Below are 17761 nucleotides of genomic sequence, written 5' to 3' on the forward strand. Positions count from 1 at the left end.
TTTTTCTAGCAACTTTGGAAAAACTGTGTTGCAGTAACTGCTTTGCCAAGTTAGGGACTCAGTCGTTACGACTTCAGATAATGAACCAACTTGAACCCGTGCCATGCTTAACGTTAAAAAACGCACACTGAAGGTTAGTCCTGCATTTCATGAAATACTCTGTAGGTCCTAAGAATTTGTGGATTTTAGCTTCTTCACTTAGTGGAAAGGTTTCCAGATAGCTATGACTTTCTGCATAACTTGACTTCAGGTGCTTATCTTCTTGGTTAAGCTCTTGACTTTTTTACCAAGAAATATTCAGAGAACAATGCAGTAGGGAATTGTACTGCTGGGATAGAAGAGGCCTCTTATGTGGATTATTATGCAAGAGTGTTTAATCGCGTGCCCTGAAGCAGTGTTTCTTCACAGACTGTATTAATCTCCTCAACTTGCATCTGCTGAGTCCTCCATTATGTAATTTAGTGACTGGCGGGGTTGCTGCATTAGTTAATTGTTAATAGACTGTCACTTTGGGTTTGTCCTTTGATGTTAAACTCTCCTGGTTTCTTTCCTTGCAGAGCTGATGGAGAAGTGAAACACTGTGTGATCTACAGCACTCCAAGAGGTTATGGGTTTGCAGAACCGTATAACCTGTACAGCACACTTAAGGATTTGGTTCTTCATTACCAGCAGACATCCCTTGTCCAACACAACGATTCCCTAAATGTCAGGCTTGCCTATCCTGTCTACGCACAGATGCCCCCCTCTCTCTGCAGATAAATTTTGGGGAGGAGGAAAGTGTTGGCTATCTTGGATTCTTTTCTACAATTTTTATTAGAACTTGGAGGGCATTCTTTCTCCTTAGACTGCTTGTTTTGCACAAGAAGTGATTCTGTGAATGTGAATCAAAAAGAGGCCTAGCAGCAACAAGACGACAACTTGGGTGTAGGTGTCCTGGTGCTACCTTAAAAGCTCAGCTGTGCTTTTACACTGATACTTTTGTTTCCTTATGAGGGGAATAAACTCAATGCATACAAAAATACTGGAAGCAAAACATCATTTTACGGAGATAATTTTTTGCCAGGCACCTTCAGTGGAACTTTGAATTGGATTTTGTTTTCTCTTGTTCTTGTAGAGACAATTTGAAGCCTCTGTTTGAGGCATCAGTAATGTCTTTCAGTCTTAAACTCCCAAGGAACTAGGGGGGGAAACTACCACAGCAATTCTTCTCTGTTGATTTTTGCAGCTTCACTGCGATTCAGCCGAACTTCCGAAAGAGGGCTTGTCTTGAGGTAGCATGGAATTTGGTGAGAGAAGACCAAAGGAATTATGGGAAAGCTTCAGGTTTTTATTTAAATGGAAAAATGCTTGTAAAGAAAAGTTGCTTTATTTTTTTGCCAACAGTAACAAAGTTTTGGTTTCGATGGCACTACAGGTCTTCGCTTAAAGGAAACATTTATAACCAAATTGAACACACCAAAACTTTGTTCGTTGCTAGATCGAGCACTTATGGGGAAGGTTGCATTAGCATCCGCACACACTTTCTACACCAAAACTTGAAACAAATAAAAGGAAAACCTAAACATTGTGTGGCTTCAAAACACTAAATTTGTCTGATCTGATGTAATTGCTCACTCTCCTCTTTCTTCACCCCCCTTCCTCCCATTCCTCAGCATGGGATTCCGCTTTCAGTTTTTAATGATACTGTGCTTCAGAATGTAAACTATGGAATGAAGTTTGCACTCACCTGTTGCAGTTCTCTTATTGAACAGTGACAGACTCTTAGAACGATTGGTTTTGGTATAGAAGAGATAGGTGCAATTGAATGCTTCTAGATGGCTTATTGTACCAAATTCGTATTGTACCAAACTCTTTCATGAGGTGTAGTCATTTCCAGTTGTACAGAAGCAAGCATGCTAATTACAGATCTCCTCTGGTTTGGTCTTTGCAACCTAGGTTCTGAGCTCTCACACCACTGCAGCCAGGCAAGATTTTACACTGATATGATCTAAATTCCCTTGTAGTTATTTTGGACATGATGCAAAACACAGGAAGGGAAGAGCGCTGTATTCGTCAGTTACTGGGTGTCTGGTACCATCCTTTGGCAAGGGCTGCTGTCGGATACTGGAGTGGGTAGTCCTGGGCTTCGTCAAATACAGCAATCATCCAATAAATCCCCTCCCTGGAAAGTATACAAAGCAGCTTATTTCCATTCCATAAGCTTCTAAAATGAAAAAGAGCTAAATTTGGCAAACTGAACCACTTGGCATCAAAGCACAACTGGCAAAGTAATTGTTCAGTGTGCAACCTTGAAAGTTACTTTTGTTCCTATTACTGGAAGCAGTTCCCTTGCAATGCACCCATTGTGCAGGACAGGAAGCAGACAGTCATTCAGGTCTGAGAATGCTCTAGACCTGTTTCTGACCCTGGGGCTGATTTCCTGTTCAAATGGGTTTTTTCTGTAATGCCTGGGCAGTAGTGCCAGGCTTACTGATGTTTAATGTTTACACTAGAAGTATTATTTGGTTGAATGTCATGAATTTGTAAGCAGGGAAATGACAAGGCTGGAGCACTGGCAGCCGTTGCAGGAAGGGTAGTCTAGTTGCTGGCATGCTTGTGAGATGTTTTATTTTGCACTAATGACCACGACACATCCCAGGCGCTTTCTAATCAGCCAGAGTGCAATCTTCAGGCAAAGAATTCTGTAGATGCCACTTTTCTAATTGAATGAAAAACTGCAAAATTTAACCAAAACCAGGTGAGAGGAGAAGAAAATTCATGCAAGCTGCTATGTCAAAGTGACCCACATCTGCTCTTGCGTCCCTTCTCTCCCACTTCCCCAAGAAAAGGAAAAATGAGGCGTAACTTTTGCTCTTAGTGAAAATCTCGAATGGATGCCTCAGTGGTATATGGACATGGAAACTTTTCTTTTTAAAGATAATTTGCAGTTCTAATCTGGTAGCTGTAAAGCTGTCATTCTCACACCTCTTGTGCATCTAGCGTTCCCTTGGTGCTGGGCTGAGTCCAAATGCCTGAAGAGGGAAATCAGTTCAAAGGCACAAGTGATAGCCAGGTGCCTCGTGCCTGTGGAAAAACCTGTGCGAGAGGAGTGCCTGACTTTTCTCTGCCTTTGCGATCTCACTGGGCTCTCCTCTTACAACGTTAACGTTCGAAGCTGATGGGGTGTGTATTTTTGATCCCTGTTTTTGTAATAGGGACAACCTGGCTCAAGTGTTTCACATCTGCCTCATTTTCAGATAGGGCTCAGTTTTGTTTTAAACAAGCGCACGTCTGCTTTCAGGCTCATAAATCCTGGCACACCCTCGCAGCACTGACAGCAGCGGGATAGCAAAGCGGGACTGTCTGAAGTTTCCCTGTAGTGTGGAATCTGACTGATCCTGTGAGGTCTTGGTCCAGGCTCCAGCCCCGGCTCTGCCAAGGTAAATACAGTGTAATTCCATTGGCGTCTGTGAAGGTAGCTTGGCTTTATAGTGGTGTGAGTGAGTTGGGAATCTGGCCCCTCGCTCTCTGAGATCTCTTCTCTAATCGCAGGTGATGTATTTGCTGTGAATGATGTGCTCAGAGCCAATAAGCCATCTTGAAGCATTCTTTGAAATTCTGCTTTGTCCAATCCTTCGGATCAGGGCTGTGGGCAGACTAAGCCCACGTTCCTTGTATGTGGAACTCCATTATCCTTGGCTGTCTCCCTGAGGCTGTGTTTTGCCGATGTATCTCTTTGTGTTTGGTTTAGGCACCTGAAGTCCCAGCTGCTACAATCGCTCCCCTTTGACTCTCACATGCCATTGCAGAGATTTTTTTTTGCATCCATTTTGCACTTGTAGGGCAAATGAAAATGGGTATAAAACTGACACGTGTAGTTACTGAGTTCTGCAGGGCAAGGGCTTGGTCTTGCTGCACTCATTGTGCTCGGCCTAATTCTGTTTGCTCAGTAGCGTTAGACCTGTGAGAAAGCCCATGGCTTCCAGGAGTTGTTCTACACTTGCATGATTGAGAAATCAGAAATGGGCCTGTGAGGTGCAGGATTACACCCTGGTACAAAAAGCAGCTGTTAAGCCTAAAACAAATACAGGAAATGTGAACATAAAGGCAAAACAAAGGAACTCAAGTTCTTTTAAAACAGTAAAATGAAAGAAGGTTTTGGCTTCAAGAGTCAAAACGTCAGGAGGAAAGGAAGTAGTCTCACTGTTGGAGCAGCCGTCTTTTATCAGACTGCAGTTAGGGGAGTACTGATCTCATTGACCCATATTGTATTAAATATATATGTAGAGTTAACTAAATAACTTTTGCACAGTGTTAAATGGGGGGGGGGGAATGTTAAAACTCGAATATGCACAGTTTCTTCTAATCTGTTTTGAAGTATATTTGCAGGGATCAGGGGTGATTCAGTATTTTGTATTGGTATGGATGGAAATCAGGTCTACTTCCACAGTTGTCATTGGCCCCATTGCGTCAGCCACGAGTGCCATGTTTTTGAAGTTAGTAAGTTATAATTCTTTTCCCACTAGTTTCTTCATTGATTACAAGTAAACTTAGCATGGAGAGAACCAACCTAGGAACAGAGGGATGTCCCATCACATGCTTTACTGCCGTGTGAAGCAGCAATAGGTGATTGTCTGCCTTCTGATACTGGAATGCTCTAGATTTGGGGGTTGTATTTTGGGGTTTGTTTGAATTCTCAGCAGCAGTGGATTGGGTTGCTGCTTTGCACCATTGGTAGTTGCAATCTAGAGTTATATCCGGTACAGCCCTCTGTCTTATGCCAAAAATAAAATGCTCTTTCCACACTCATCTCTCTTGATGTGGCAGATGGTCAAGAAGTTTTCCATTTAATGTCATGGGCCTGATTCTTTTCTCGCTGACACAAGTGTAAGCAAGACTTCCACAACCAAAAACCATTCCCAGGAAAAGAGCTTGTATTTAATTATACCTGAATTCAAGTCATAGAGGGGCAAAAATCAAAGTTTGTCCTTTGCAAAGCCAGGCAACTGTAATGGGGACTGTGGAAATGAATGCTGACACTTAGTGCTGTTTTGGGGAGGACAGGGGAAGGAGGGTCTTTGTTGCCTCAAATCCTGGGCTCTCTGTAGACTTGGGTGGCACTGGGTCTATAACTGAACGCTGTGGCTGTTTAAAATGGCAGAATTGCTACAGGACCTTAAGTTTGGAAAAGCCCCTTATTTGGTACTTGAACAATCTCGCTTCTGTTTTTGAATGTCTGTTTATTTTTTATTTTTGTTACACTAACAGGGAATAAAAATCTGAAATGTTAGTGAGTCTTGTATGCTTGCTGCATTGTGCAGACATGAAACAGGTACTGCTTGTGGATCAGGAGGGGTAAGAGGTTCAAAATGCAGTTTTACAAAACACTATGATGGGTTGGGGGTTGTTTTGTTTAAATCATCTTTAAAATCAGATTTTCTTAGGTGTAGTTTCCTTGTGTTGATTTGCAACCTCTGCTTTTGGAAATGCAAAATCAAAATAACGTTCCCGAAGAACAAAGATGCTGTGAGGGGGCAGGGGGGCTAGGCTTGCTCAAATTCAGCATTCAAAGCGAATAGCTTTAACGAAGAGGAAGGGTCAGGATCCTAAAGCATCCCTATGGATGCTTCGATGAGGCGCTAGACAGACCGTGAAGTAGGACTCTGCCTCGAACCACGAAAGAAAGGAGAGATGCCAGAGCAGAGCCTTCCCTTTGGAATAATCGATTGTATTCTCCTAACATGTGCGTGCAAGGACACAGTTAGGAAATTAATAGAAGTCCTTAAGGAGTTGCTCCTCTTTCTGTATTGGAAGGAAACTTGCATTGCTGATCCCCTCGTTTCCCTTGGCACAACGTGTGCAGCCAGGAGAAAGGAACAGAGTTACTAGCCCAAATAAATGTGGACCTGTTCATGAAGCAGCTCGGCTAGTTAAGTACAGCGTGAGGAATAGCTTTGGACGGGATTAGATTAAGTTTGTCCAACATTTTTGTGAATCTTGCATTCTGTGGGCAGAAATACTTTCCACCGAATGGGAAAGGAAAAAAATAAAAATCTCTCTTGAAATCTTTTCAACTCCTTCCTGTCTGTTCACAAGGACAGATAGGGAGCGTTAGCTGTTAACCGTTTAGATGATGACAGTGCTTGAAGTGCTGGTCTTTGGGGCTGGCTCCATACAATTAATGCAGAATTTGCATTTTTTTTTTATTGCTATTGGCATAGACTCGCCATATTTTATGACTAGACTCAGCATTTGTTCTAAAATTTGCCTTTAAAAAATGTAATATGAGCTTCAGAGGCAAAAAAATAGTGAGAATGGGCCCTTATTGATAGAAAAACCACCTCGTTGATCAACCTGTATTAGAGAAAGCAGCTTTAAAATTTGATGCCCCCCTCCACCGCCTTCCCTCGGGATTGCTTCTGCAAGATCGGCATTGCCAGATGAGGGGGTGCATATCTCCCTCTGAATTCAGCAGCGCCATACCACTGCGCTCACCAAGTTTAGGAGCGCTCGTAGCAAGGGGCTCGGGATTGTTTGGAAAAATGATTGCATCCAAAGACAAAAAAAGTGTCCAAGGGTGAGTATCACCCCCCAGCATCAGTCTTGTCACTTCAGGGGAGTTGTAGGATGCTGGGGCGCTGCCCCCCGGTCTCCGTCGGGTACGGTGTGGGTTCGTGTTTGGTCGGCTGGTTGGGGTTTTGGTCTGTTTTGTTTTCGTGAGTGACTTCTACATTCAGCAAAGATACGTGTGATGAAACCTGTTAATTTTGTGTATCTGGCTGTTTATTGCACCATGGGATTGTAATGGTCTGCATCATCTGTGTGTGTGTGTGTGCGTGTGTGTATATGTACTGTATGTATATAGATATATGTAAAATATATTCACGTACACATTTATATGCATTAGCTGTAAGTGGCACTGCCCCTTAAAAATAAAACAAAAGTCACTGTTAGCACGTTCTGTCATGCATTTAGGCAGAACTGGGTTTTTGTCAAATGAAAAGGAGTTTATTGTGTTCATCTTGCATATGTGCTTCTGAAATGCTGAGCTCTGGATTTCCTTGGGGGGGGTTACTACTTTATTTGTAAACCGAATTGAATTTGGGTGTTATTAACTGTGGGACAAAGCATTCAAATTTGTTCCAAGTGAAGGTTTAGCAAAAGAAACGCTCTTGCTCTCCTGCGAGATGCAGCCAACGTTTGCACGTTTCAATAGGCCCCCAGCCCGCCCCCCTGTCCAGAGCCGATGCGCAATGGGTGGTGTTGGTACGTGTCCCTTTGTGAGTGGACTCTTTGTATAAGGTGTGGTTCAATGTAAAGCATGAGTGAGTGTTTGATCTTGTATTGAGGGCTGAAATAACAGCACACTCCTTTGTACGACCTTTGCATTAATGTTTCTGCTTTTCTTTGACTTCTATTTTCTTTAAGGGAAACTGCATCTGTTAAGAACCTGCTTCTCCAGAAGCTATTGAATTATTTTGTTTTCCAGATGAATTCCAGCATGTAACTTTGGTACTCTTGTTTGTTATTTGTGTAAAACCTGTTCTTCTGTCGTTTATGGTGTAGTTGGAAAAAAAAAAAGAAAAGGAATTCATGTAGTTTAACTTTAAAAAAAAAAAAAAGAAACAAACTGCTTCATAAGGAAACCAATTGTATGTTAGTGTTTTCAGACAAGTCATCCTGTAGTTTCTAGCTCAGTAATGCAACACTGTACTTGTCACCAGGTGTGTTACAATTTTGCTGTACTTTCTTTTACTAGATGGTTGGGCTTTTAAATCCCAGACACTAAGCATCCTGGGCCTACTTGCTCTAGATCAAAAAAATGCAATAAAAAATTGCAATAAAGCACATTGACATGTAATGTTTTAGAAGGATGTACTGACAGCTGTTTCTAATAAATTCAGAACTGCAGCGTGGTCAGGCTGTTGTCGTGTTAGATGTGTTTGTGTCTCCTGGCTGAGGCCATGAGCATCATCTTTAACGGAGACTGTAAAAACAGAGGTCCAGCTTGCTCTCGGCTGGAGCTGAAGCAGCCGGGCCCCAAAACCCTCTCGGGGCTGAGGCAAGGGAGGAATACACGCAGCACACGCACGCTCCTTAATGGAGCCTTTCCTCTGTTCCTTTTACAGTGTCTTCAGAGAGAGGAGGAGCCATCGGCAATGTTCTTGTAGGCCTTCCTCTGCCGTCAGGGAAAACCACGTTTGGCGATGCCGCTCCTGGTGCTGGGGACAGAGGGGTGGCTGCAGCTCGGCTGGCTCAATTTGCTTAGCTCCATAATTTTTCAGGAGCTTTTGTTTGGTTTCCCAATTCCTTCCTGAGCACCAGGCAGGTGGCATTGCGGATCCTCTTCCACTTCAAGGGCGGGCGTTAGCGGGAGGCTCCTGGCACGCTCGCGGTGTTGCACTGCTGAGCTCCAGGCGCTGCACCGGCACAGCCCCTCGCCCGCAGCCCCGGGACCTCCTGTGCCAGTCTGTGACAGCATGGCCCCCCTGCAGCCCTGGGAGCTTGGGGCAGGGGGGTTACCGCAGCAGACACCTCTCCGTATGTATGGTTTACATTTTCCATTTGAGGTCTTGGGAGCTGCTGGGGAGAAGCCTGAGTTCCATGGGGCAGCCTGAGGGTGGCCGCCCAAAGGGCTTGGGCTTGGGCAAGCTTGATGGCTGTCAAGGGCAAACCAGGGGGGTCTTCACCCCTCAAACATGGGAGTTGGGTGGGATGCCACAGCAGCATCATTGGAAAATAAGGGCAGGGGGAGAAATGGTCTGTGCATGGCTCAGCTGGCCGGGGTTGCAAACGGCTCGGTGTTTTTCCAACCTGCTGAGTCGACCATTTCCCAAAAAATGCTGCACCAGCATTTTCTCACATTGCCGAGTAAGCCTTTTAAGCTGCTGAGTCAGCATTCCCTCCATTCCCTGAGCCCCAGACCCCTCTGCCAGCAGGCAGGGAGCACCAACAAGGGCAGAAAAGCCCCTGTTCGGGGTGCAGAGGAGCAGCGAGCACCCACATGGACCCTGAGGGCTCACTTCAGCCTTCTGTCTTTACACCCAGCCAGGAGGATGCCCCATGTTAAAGCACCCGGAGCTCAGGCCCCCTCTGCCTGCCCCGTGCTCCCTGCTGCCCACAGTGCTGCCTGCAGGCACGGGGCACAGCGCTGGAGGGATGCGGCCGGCCTGGCATCATCACCTGGAGGTGACAGGAGCCACACGGCTCCCCACAGATGAGCCGTTGACGTTGTGGGCTGGTGGCCGCTCATCAGCCCCCTGGGCACCCCAGCGGGAGGAGAGCAAAGGGCAACATCAGCAAGGAACTGGGAGAACTCTGCAAGGCGCTCCTAGGGACTGCCTCTTTTTTTTTTTTTTTAAATGTATTTCTTTTTAATAAAGGCTAATGAGGTAGAATTACAGGAAAGATGTAAGTCACTAATTGGCGAATCATTTTTCAGGGCTTTGCCAGACGGGTCGTTTCATTATGAAAACATTACAGCCGGGAGCTGGTGTAGGAAATTTCCAAGCGGCTGTGCTGACTGGATGGAAAGAAAAACACCTCCCAGCTCAGATGTCTTCTCGGAGAAAGGGCAGATCCCTGGGATTTTTCCATCCTCGGCAACGCCACGGACCTTCCTGCAAGTCCCCTGGGTTCCCTCCCCTGGTCATACACCGGACCCTTCCTGGGGCAGGCGATGGCCATGGCACTGCAGGGCAGGGGGGTGCGATGGATGGACAGATGCCCCCGCAATGCTTTCATGGGATTCCTGTTCTCCCAGGGCATGAGATAGTTGAAGTGGGACTTTTAGGGGGGGATCTTACCAATGGGAAAAAAATCTGGGGTGGGAGGGGGGAATCATCTCCAAAAGCCAATCCTCCGCCAGCCAAAACGCCTTGTTGTAAGGCACCAGGGTTTGGTTCGAAAGCCATTGGCTTGTTGCAGAAACCAAGCTGCTCCACTTCTCCTCCTTGGTTTCAGCTCTCTCAGGGAGACACGAGGAGCATGGAGAAGCATTCACACTGGCCACGAGCCCCAGTGCTCCCGGCAAGACGTGAAAAGCAGTTTCCCTCCCCAGAGCATCAAGTCCAAGCTCAGAGTGGGGGCCAGCAGCTTTCAAGTAAACCAGAGGATTAGGGTTGGCCATGGACCCAGAATCCCCATTGCTCAGGAAATCTTGTCATCTCACTTGCTGGGTTTCATCCAAATTGGAACAAAATGTTAAAATACAAAATTTGACTCTGGACAGTATTTTCAGTGGGGGAAAAAAACCCAACACAACGATTTTGGTTCAGCTGGCATAGTCCCATGCCAGAGTTAGCCTTTATCTACCAATACAATCCAAACGCCCAGGAAGGTTTGGAGGACAGAGGCTTCACCCCTGACCGAGGTAATCCACTTCACTGGCTACTATTTTCTCCCTGAATTTTCATCAAATCTGCACTTTCTGATGGCAAAACTTACTCCCTGGGAAAACCAAACTGCAGAGAAGTGAGGGGTAGGGGACACGCTGATGGGGCACTCTCTACACGACAGCTTTGTGCTCCCTGGGGCAGATGACACAGCAGAGTAGAGAAGGAAAGGTGCAGAGCACCAGTCTGGGCTGCTGCCTGCCCTCCTGCCTCCAAACCCAGCCTTGGTGGCAGTGGTGGCTCCTGGAAAGCATCTCAGCCATGACCGCCTGGCCGTGCTCCCCCAGCCTGAACACTGGCACCGTGGAGCGAAAACCAACTCCAGCTTCCCCATGAGCACCCGCTCGCCTCCACGGTGCCGTCTGCCCTTGGAGCCCCTTTCCCTTCCCCATCCCTGCCAGACCTGAGCCGAGGGGCAGAGCCTTGACCCCTCCTTCGGAGCGGGAGGAGGAGCAGAGGCAGCCTCCGGCCAGGCTCCTCACACCCGGCTGGCTCGGCCTCAACACCCTGATGCAAAGCAGAACAATCCAGGGGCTGGTTCCTGGCAGAGGGATAAGGAACAAGAAGGGGAGCATTAACTGTCGCAGGGCCCCGGGGGCAAGCAAAGGCATGTCCTGGGATGGAGCATCCAGGGCAGACCAGGATGCCTGGGACCAGGGATGTGCCCCTCCATCCCACAGGTGCTGCAAAGGTGGCAGATAAACCTCTCACCGGGCTCCTGCACGGGGTCCTGGGAGAGATCCTGGTTTTTTTGGGCGACTGTCACAGGTCTCCACCCAGGCGAGGCACTTGCTAGCTACAAGCCTGCTTCAAGCGGGACAGGCACTGGAGCATTTCCCAAACCTTTTCCCTTTCCTCCTGCTTTCAAGGGAAGGGGCTGGATGGATGCGCTGGGAGCAGAGCCAGCCTGCCCGCCCCGGGCAGGTGCTGTGCACACTCCCGCAGCTGCTCTGCCAAAGGAAACACAAACATCCTACCCAAAGAAAGCACTTTTCATCAGCAACACAGGTTCCCATTTTTGCACAGGGCTGGCCCGTTCTGGGCAGCTTTCCCCACCGCACCACTGGGCTGAGCGAGAGCCCGGCCGAGCCTTCCGGGCTGGGCTTCGGCCAGAGCTGCCCTTCCCATCCTGCGTTAGATCCACCGAAACCAGTCAATGTGACCACGTCCAAGACCTGGAGAGGATTTAAACTGGCCTGATGTGAGACACTTCGGAGTTAAAGGGGGCTTAAGTCAGCCTCAGAGCCCCTCCTGTCCTCAGGGCAGGAGCTGGGGATGTGGGTCCAGGGGGATGTGGGATCTGGGATGCGGGATCTTGGGAATGTGGGTCCAGGGGAATGCAGGACCCCAGGAGGGTGTGGGACCTGGGAATGTGGGACCCAGGAGATTTGGAACCTGGAGGATGTGGGACCCCAATTCTCTTTGATTCTGGCAAGGGGGAATTTGGCCAAACCTGGCTGTCCCCAGCACTGCAGATGATGAGCCCCAGTACCTAGAAGCAGCTGCTGGAGGGAAATTCCACTTTCACGGAGTGGTGCAGCTTATGAAATAGGCCAGGGCAACAAAAATAGCTAAAAAAAAAAAAAAAAAAGACTGTAACTTTGGCCTAAAGTTTGAGAAGACGTGAGGAGAAGACAGGAATCAGGGCAGAAGAGGGGGCGAGCAGGAATGTGAGGGCCCTTAGACCAACATCACACATGGAATAAATAGCTCCGGGTATTTTATACCTGCCCTCAGTGGCGGCCAGCCGGCCAGGGAGAGGCGCAGCGGTGGTTCCTCATCCTGCTCCTCTGCGCCCATCAAAGCGCTGCCGCTGAGTCAGCGCCGGGCCGGTCCCCACCGGCCCCCAGCACCTGCCCCCAGCAGAGCCGGCACGGCGGCGGAGCGCAGCCTCCCTGGCTGCCGGCGGGAGCGAAGTCCACAGGGGCAAATGTGAGGCCGAGGCCCTGGGAACAAAGCGGCCTTTCACGGCAGCGGCTTGGCCAAAGAACCCGGGGAATATTTCTGTCCAAGGGCTTCCAAACGGCATCTAGCTTTGATCCCGGGCACGGGGTGGGTTGTTGGGTTGGGGTTTTTTCTTTCCTCCTCCGCGTCGCGCTCATTTTTTTTCTTCCTGCTTCAAGGCGTAATTTTTGGGAGTGTTTTTAATTTCTAGGAGGAATTTCTTGCCGCCCCAGGAGCTGGAGCTAACGCGCTCCAGGGAGACCAGTGCCCAGCCGGAGGCACGGGGTGGCTGCGTGCTCCAGGGGAAAAGGAAACATCTTGCAGGGAGCAAGGGGCAGGTAACGCACGACCCCTTTACCCTGTCACGGCTTTTCCCCACAGGGCAAGGCTTCAGCTGCCCTTTCTGCTGAGGATTTCAGGTGCAGTGCCAGAGCGTGTGGCTCCCACAGTCCCTCTGAGGACGTGGCACCCCTCCTTCACACCCAAAGGTCCTCCTAAGGGAGAGAAACCTGCTCCCCAGGGCTCGCTTCAGATGCCAGTGTCCATCACTTTCATTTTCTGCTCAGAGGTTGGTTTCTGAACCCGTCTGATAAATCCCAGCCTTGCTCAGGGTGGGAAACCCAAACAGCTCCGTGGCTGTGTGCTTTCCTCCCAAACCGTGCCCCTTGCAGAGGAGGACCTGGGCTCTTGCATGCTCAGGTGGCCTTTCAGACACCCCCCACCAGGTGATGAGGACAATCTTCCTCCTGACCAGCCCCCAAACCTGCTGGATTTCCAACCAGTTTTTCTGTCATCTGCCTAAAATCTGCTACCACACCCCAAATGTGGAGGGAGGGGACTGACACACACACCACCCCCCCAGCCCACCTGAAGCTGTGCCCAGCCCCGGGCTGTCCCCTCCTGCAGCACGAGGGAAGGTCCCCACGAACCCGAACACCCACATGGTGTGGGGTGCACATGACACCCCGCTCGGCAGGGCAGGCAAGCCAAGCCTCCCCCTGCCTGCTGCCCACATCCCAAATATTTTTAGGCAGCAGGAAACATGCCTCTGCTGCCGCCAGCCTCCGGCACAGGGATGGGAGGAGACGGGTGGGATGGAGAAATGGAGTCAGCCCTGCGAGGCGACTGCTGCCCTGTGAGCCGGCAGCCAAGGGAATAAAGCCAGCCCCTCTCCTCTTTCTCTTCCTCCTCCTCCCCCCAGCCCCACTAGCCACCTTCTGACGGATGTTGCCTTTGGACGGGACCCTCTTGCAGCCCAGCTGCTGAAAAAAATGCCGCGGCGAGGTCTGTGTGCCCATGGGCCATCTGGAATCCATCGCTGGCTGCACATGGGGTTGTCGGCCAAACCCCGGCCCTGCCTGCTGCTGGCAGCGCTTTGCTTTCCAGGGGAGCACCTGCGGGTGCAAAGGGGTCCCCCTGCTCCCCTGGAGCATCCAACTGGAGACCCTGCTGTGCCACCAGCAGCAGCTGGAGAGGGGAGCGGCTGCCCCACCACCATCACAGTGCCAGCAGGATCAGGGAACCCCAAACCGCAGCAGCCCACAGGGGCCAGCCCCAGGCTGGGGCAATAGAGCTTTTTTCCCCCTGCCAAGGGATGGATTGGCACCTCCAAAGCATGGGACACAGAGCATGCTCCTTGCCAGCTTGCCAGGAGGAGCGGTGGGAACTCGCCGCTTCTGCTTGAGCTGGGAGATGCTGTGGGTCCCAGCTGAGCTGTAGACCAGCCGCAGCTCCAGGAGGCTGGAGCAGCCCTGATGTGCTGGACCAGGGATGAGCCGTGCGATGGGGCTGCAGGTGCCGCAGGACATTTTCCAGCTCTGCCACTGCATCCCCAGGCATCCTCGGGGACATCCCCGCAGCCCTCCCCATGGCCCTCGACAGTATTTGGGGCTCATCCCTCTCTTTCTGAGCAGCAAACGCCCCATCCAGCAAACAGACCCCAAAGGAGCATCTGCACCCATGGGTGCAGCGCCTGCCCCAAAAGCCCCCCATGTTTATTCCCTGGGCTGCCTGCAGGTCAGGGCAACCCACCGCTGGGGCTTCGCCAGGGCCTGGCTGGAGCATCACGGGACGGCTGGGGCAGTTCTGGTGGAGACCCAGCCCCGCTCGCCAGGGACCAGGAATTGGGGCAGGATGGGCTGGATTGCCTTGAATTTGGGGTCTTCCCCCTGCACAGGATGGCCCCGACAGGCAGTTGGAAAAGGAGTGCCAGCCCAGCTCTGACTGCAATCTCACACCAGCTCAAGCTGCCAAACCCCTAAGACCCCAAAAAATTCATGCTTGGTCTCCCGACGAACTGAGTATCACTCCTGTCCCATTGCCAGCGCCCGCCCCTCCAGCGCAGGGACGGAAAAGCGGGGCTGAAACGTGCGCGTCCCGCGAACAGGAGGGGTTTTCCAGGTGTGGGACAGGGTTTGTCACAGAAACAGAAAGCCTCGCACTGCTGCTGCACGGGCAGCTCTGGCCTGACTCCGGCAGCTGGAGATTTTCCTGGGGAAGAGGAAAAGCGGGGCCTCCATCCAGCTGCAAAACAGCTGGGGGGGCTGCCTGTGCCCCCCCGCCCCAGCCTGACCCGGCAGCACAGTTCCAGCAGGGCAAGGGCTCGGCCGCTCCGCAGCGCTGCTCCACCACCATTTCCTTGCATGTAAAGACTTACATCCCCAGCGAAGTTTCCTTCCCTTGACAGCAGCCGCGGCCCCGTGACTTTCTGCTGAAAACGTGGGAAAGAGACGAGGCGGGGGGGAAATTCCTCCTGGCCCAAAGTGCTTCATGGCCAAAGCAACTGGGAAAGTCAGTGCGTGGAAATTCAGGGGCTGAGAGGATGTGATGGGGGGGGGGGGGGGGGCGGGCACAAGGGGGGGTCCTGCTCCCCTCCTCATCCTCTGAATATCCTCATCTTTATAACAGACAAATAGGGAAAGTGGGCAGGGCTGGGGAGCAGCGTGGTTCCCTTCCCCAGGAGAAGTATCCCCCACCACCACGGGAACATGCAGCCCCAAGCAGCCCCACCAGCAAACCAAACAGCATCACTGGGGTTAAGGAGCAACCTAATTAATGACAACTCCAAAATTAACAAGCTGGCTCCACATCTGCAGCAACTTCTATAACGATGGGCGAGGGCAGGCGGGAGGCAAGAGGAGCCCATTTGCTCTTTAAAATCACTGGTGAGCACCTGAGCGGGAAGTGGCTCCAGGATGGCAAACCTGGGGCTGGAAACCGTTAAAAGCACATTTTAATCTTCTCCTTTTCAACTCCAGCAAAGCGGATATGGATGCCAGAGGACGAGAGGATGGGGACGGGGAGGAAATGGGCTTTTAATGCCCCCCTGTTTGCAGAAGGCGCCCACGCTCTGCTTCGGTCTGTTTTTCTTGGGGACTGATTGAAACTGTTCAAACATCCTCAGTGGAGCCAGCGGCGCGGTGAGCAGGAGTCAGGGACGGGGAGTGCCGGCCCCGGCGAGGTCCCGCTTCAGGTGTCTGCCTGGAAAGCCAAAAATTGCAGCTGAGGGTCAGGGAAAGGTGCTGCCCCTGCACCAGACCTGGGAGGGAGCGGGGTCGGGCACTGCAGGGTCGGGCGGGATGAAGCCCCAGCAGAGCTCGGCCCTAGGCTCACACCAGGACAATGCTGCACATGGATGGCAATCCCTGGAAGCTGACTCCCTCCCGGGAATGCCGCTCCTGCAGTTTTTATTATTGAAGTCCTACAACATCCATCTTTTCAGGGCCCTGGATCCATCCCTTCCCTGTTGGAAGCAAAGGCAGAGCCCAAGGCCTTGCTCCATCCCCCAGGCTCCCGTTCCCTCCAAAGCTGCTTCTCTCCTTCCTTCTCTTCCCCATCAGTAACTGGGAAGGGCTGGGGCTGAGGCAGCCCTTCCCCAAAGCCACCCTGGGCGTGTTGGAGAGACACCCGGATCAGCACAACCTTTTCAGCAGCTGCCATCCACGAGCTGGACCGAAAAACCACGGGAGTGTGAAATGCAGAAGCACCAGAGGATGGAGGGTGGTGTAACAGCTGCTGCTCTTCAAAAGGCGTTTGAGCAGGGGCAGGCACTGGTTCCCAGTTCAGCAGGTGGCACCGAGAGCTGGGACGAGGGCCGGCTGTGCCACCTGGCTCCTGGGAAGGGCTGGGGATTCGCAGTCGGCGGCATCCCTGGGCTTCCCCCCCGCCCAGGAAAATATAAACGCCACAATTTCTCACCACCCAGGGTTTTCCCATGGGAGGCAAGCAGGGGAAAGGAGTACGTGAAATTTTATATTCTGGCTGGAAAACTTTCCGCTTGACAAAGCGGTTCCTGCAGAGTCGCGCGGCCACCCCCGTGCTGCCCAGTCTCAGCCCAGCACCACTGCGGGCTGCTGAGCCCCAGCCCAGGACGATGCTCTGGGGTGCCGTGCGTCCCACCAAGAGCCCAGCTCAGCTCCCTTCTCCAGCCAGTCCTGCAGCCCCAGGGGAGCATCCTGCACCCAGCAGAGCAAGGAGGTCCAGGGCACAGCACCCCGATGGGACCTCACTGCCAAGGGGAAACTGAGGCAGGGAGCAGGGGGAGATGTGCAATCCCCCTGGTTGTGTTTAAGGTGTCAGGATCCGGCCCTAGAGAGGTCACAAGCTCAGGAGCCCAGTGGGGAGACGGATGCTGAGGAAAAGAGCCAGTTTAGAGGGTTAGCGCCTGGCTCGGTCCCAGGGACTCAGCTCAGGCTCAGAGATTAAAGGCAGCGAGCTGGGCTCGTTTAACTGGGAACGTAACCCTCTGCTGCCGGCGACCTGGGAGGGCAGCGCCTTTCCCAGAGACCTTCCCCTCCAGGATTAATGGGGGTTGCCAAAGCAAAGCCCAGGCTTATTCGAAGCCCAGCGAGACCTGTGTCCTCGCCGACAGCAGCGGGGGCGGCTTGGCCATATGCTTTGACAGACCTCGAGACAAACCCCTCTGGGATGCTGCCTGCCCCCCCCACCCCACCCCCCCCCACCCCCCCGCCGCTGCCTGCAGAGCCTCCTGGCAGCCAGCCGTGGGGGGACTCCAGCCTTTTTTTAGTCAAGGGGATGAGCTGGCTGTTGACCAGGGAGGAGTTTGCAGCCACCAGGTCCATGGGTTTAGTCCACCCTCTCCTGCGTCCCTCCCTCCTGGCACCCAGTGCTCTTGCAAAGGGGCAAACCAGTAAAAAATATATATATATATATGTACATATGTATGTAATGAAAATGCAAGAGAATGCTGAAACCAGCAGCCAGAGCCATGGTGCAACTCAGTCTTTCAGCCAACTGTCCCACTGAGGGACCACAGAGCCCAACGAACCTGCAATGGGTTAAATATTGCCTGACCCACTGCTCCAGGGAGAGCCAAGGATGCTCCTGGGTGAGATCTGGGGGGGCAGGATGCCCTCCCAGCCCAACCCCCCGGTGTTCAATGACAGCCCTGCACGTAGGAGCTCCCTGGGCAGTGGCGTGGGAGA

At 51.5% G+C, this 17761-nt stretch overlaps 1 protein-coding gene across 2 annotated transcripts in view; it reads left to right on the forward strand.

Annotated features, from left to right (window-relative positions):
• Positions 1 to 7565, forward strand: part of PIK3R3 (phosphoinositide-3-kinase regulatory subunit 3) — an 83023-nt gene extending 75458 nt beyond the window's left edge. For both annotated transcript variants that reach the window (XM_075759519.1, XM_010309574.2), the window contains one exon: positions 558 to 7565. In XM_075759519.1, coding sequence (XP_075615634.1) covers positions 558 to 759 — 202 coding nt within the window. In that variant the 3' untranslated portion in view covers positions 760 to 7565. The remainder of the gene's footprint in view (positions 1 to 557) is intronic.
• The last annotated feature ends 10196 nt before the right edge of the window (positions 7566 to 17761 follow it).

Source organism: Balearica regulorum, chromosome 8, assembly GCF_011004875.1.
Source record: "Balearica regulorum gibbericeps isolate bBalReg1 chromosome 8, bBalReg1.pri, whole genome shotgun sequence".
Lineage (NCBI taxonomy): Eukaryota > Metazoa > Chordata > Aves > Gruiformes > Gruidae > Balearica > Balearica regulorum.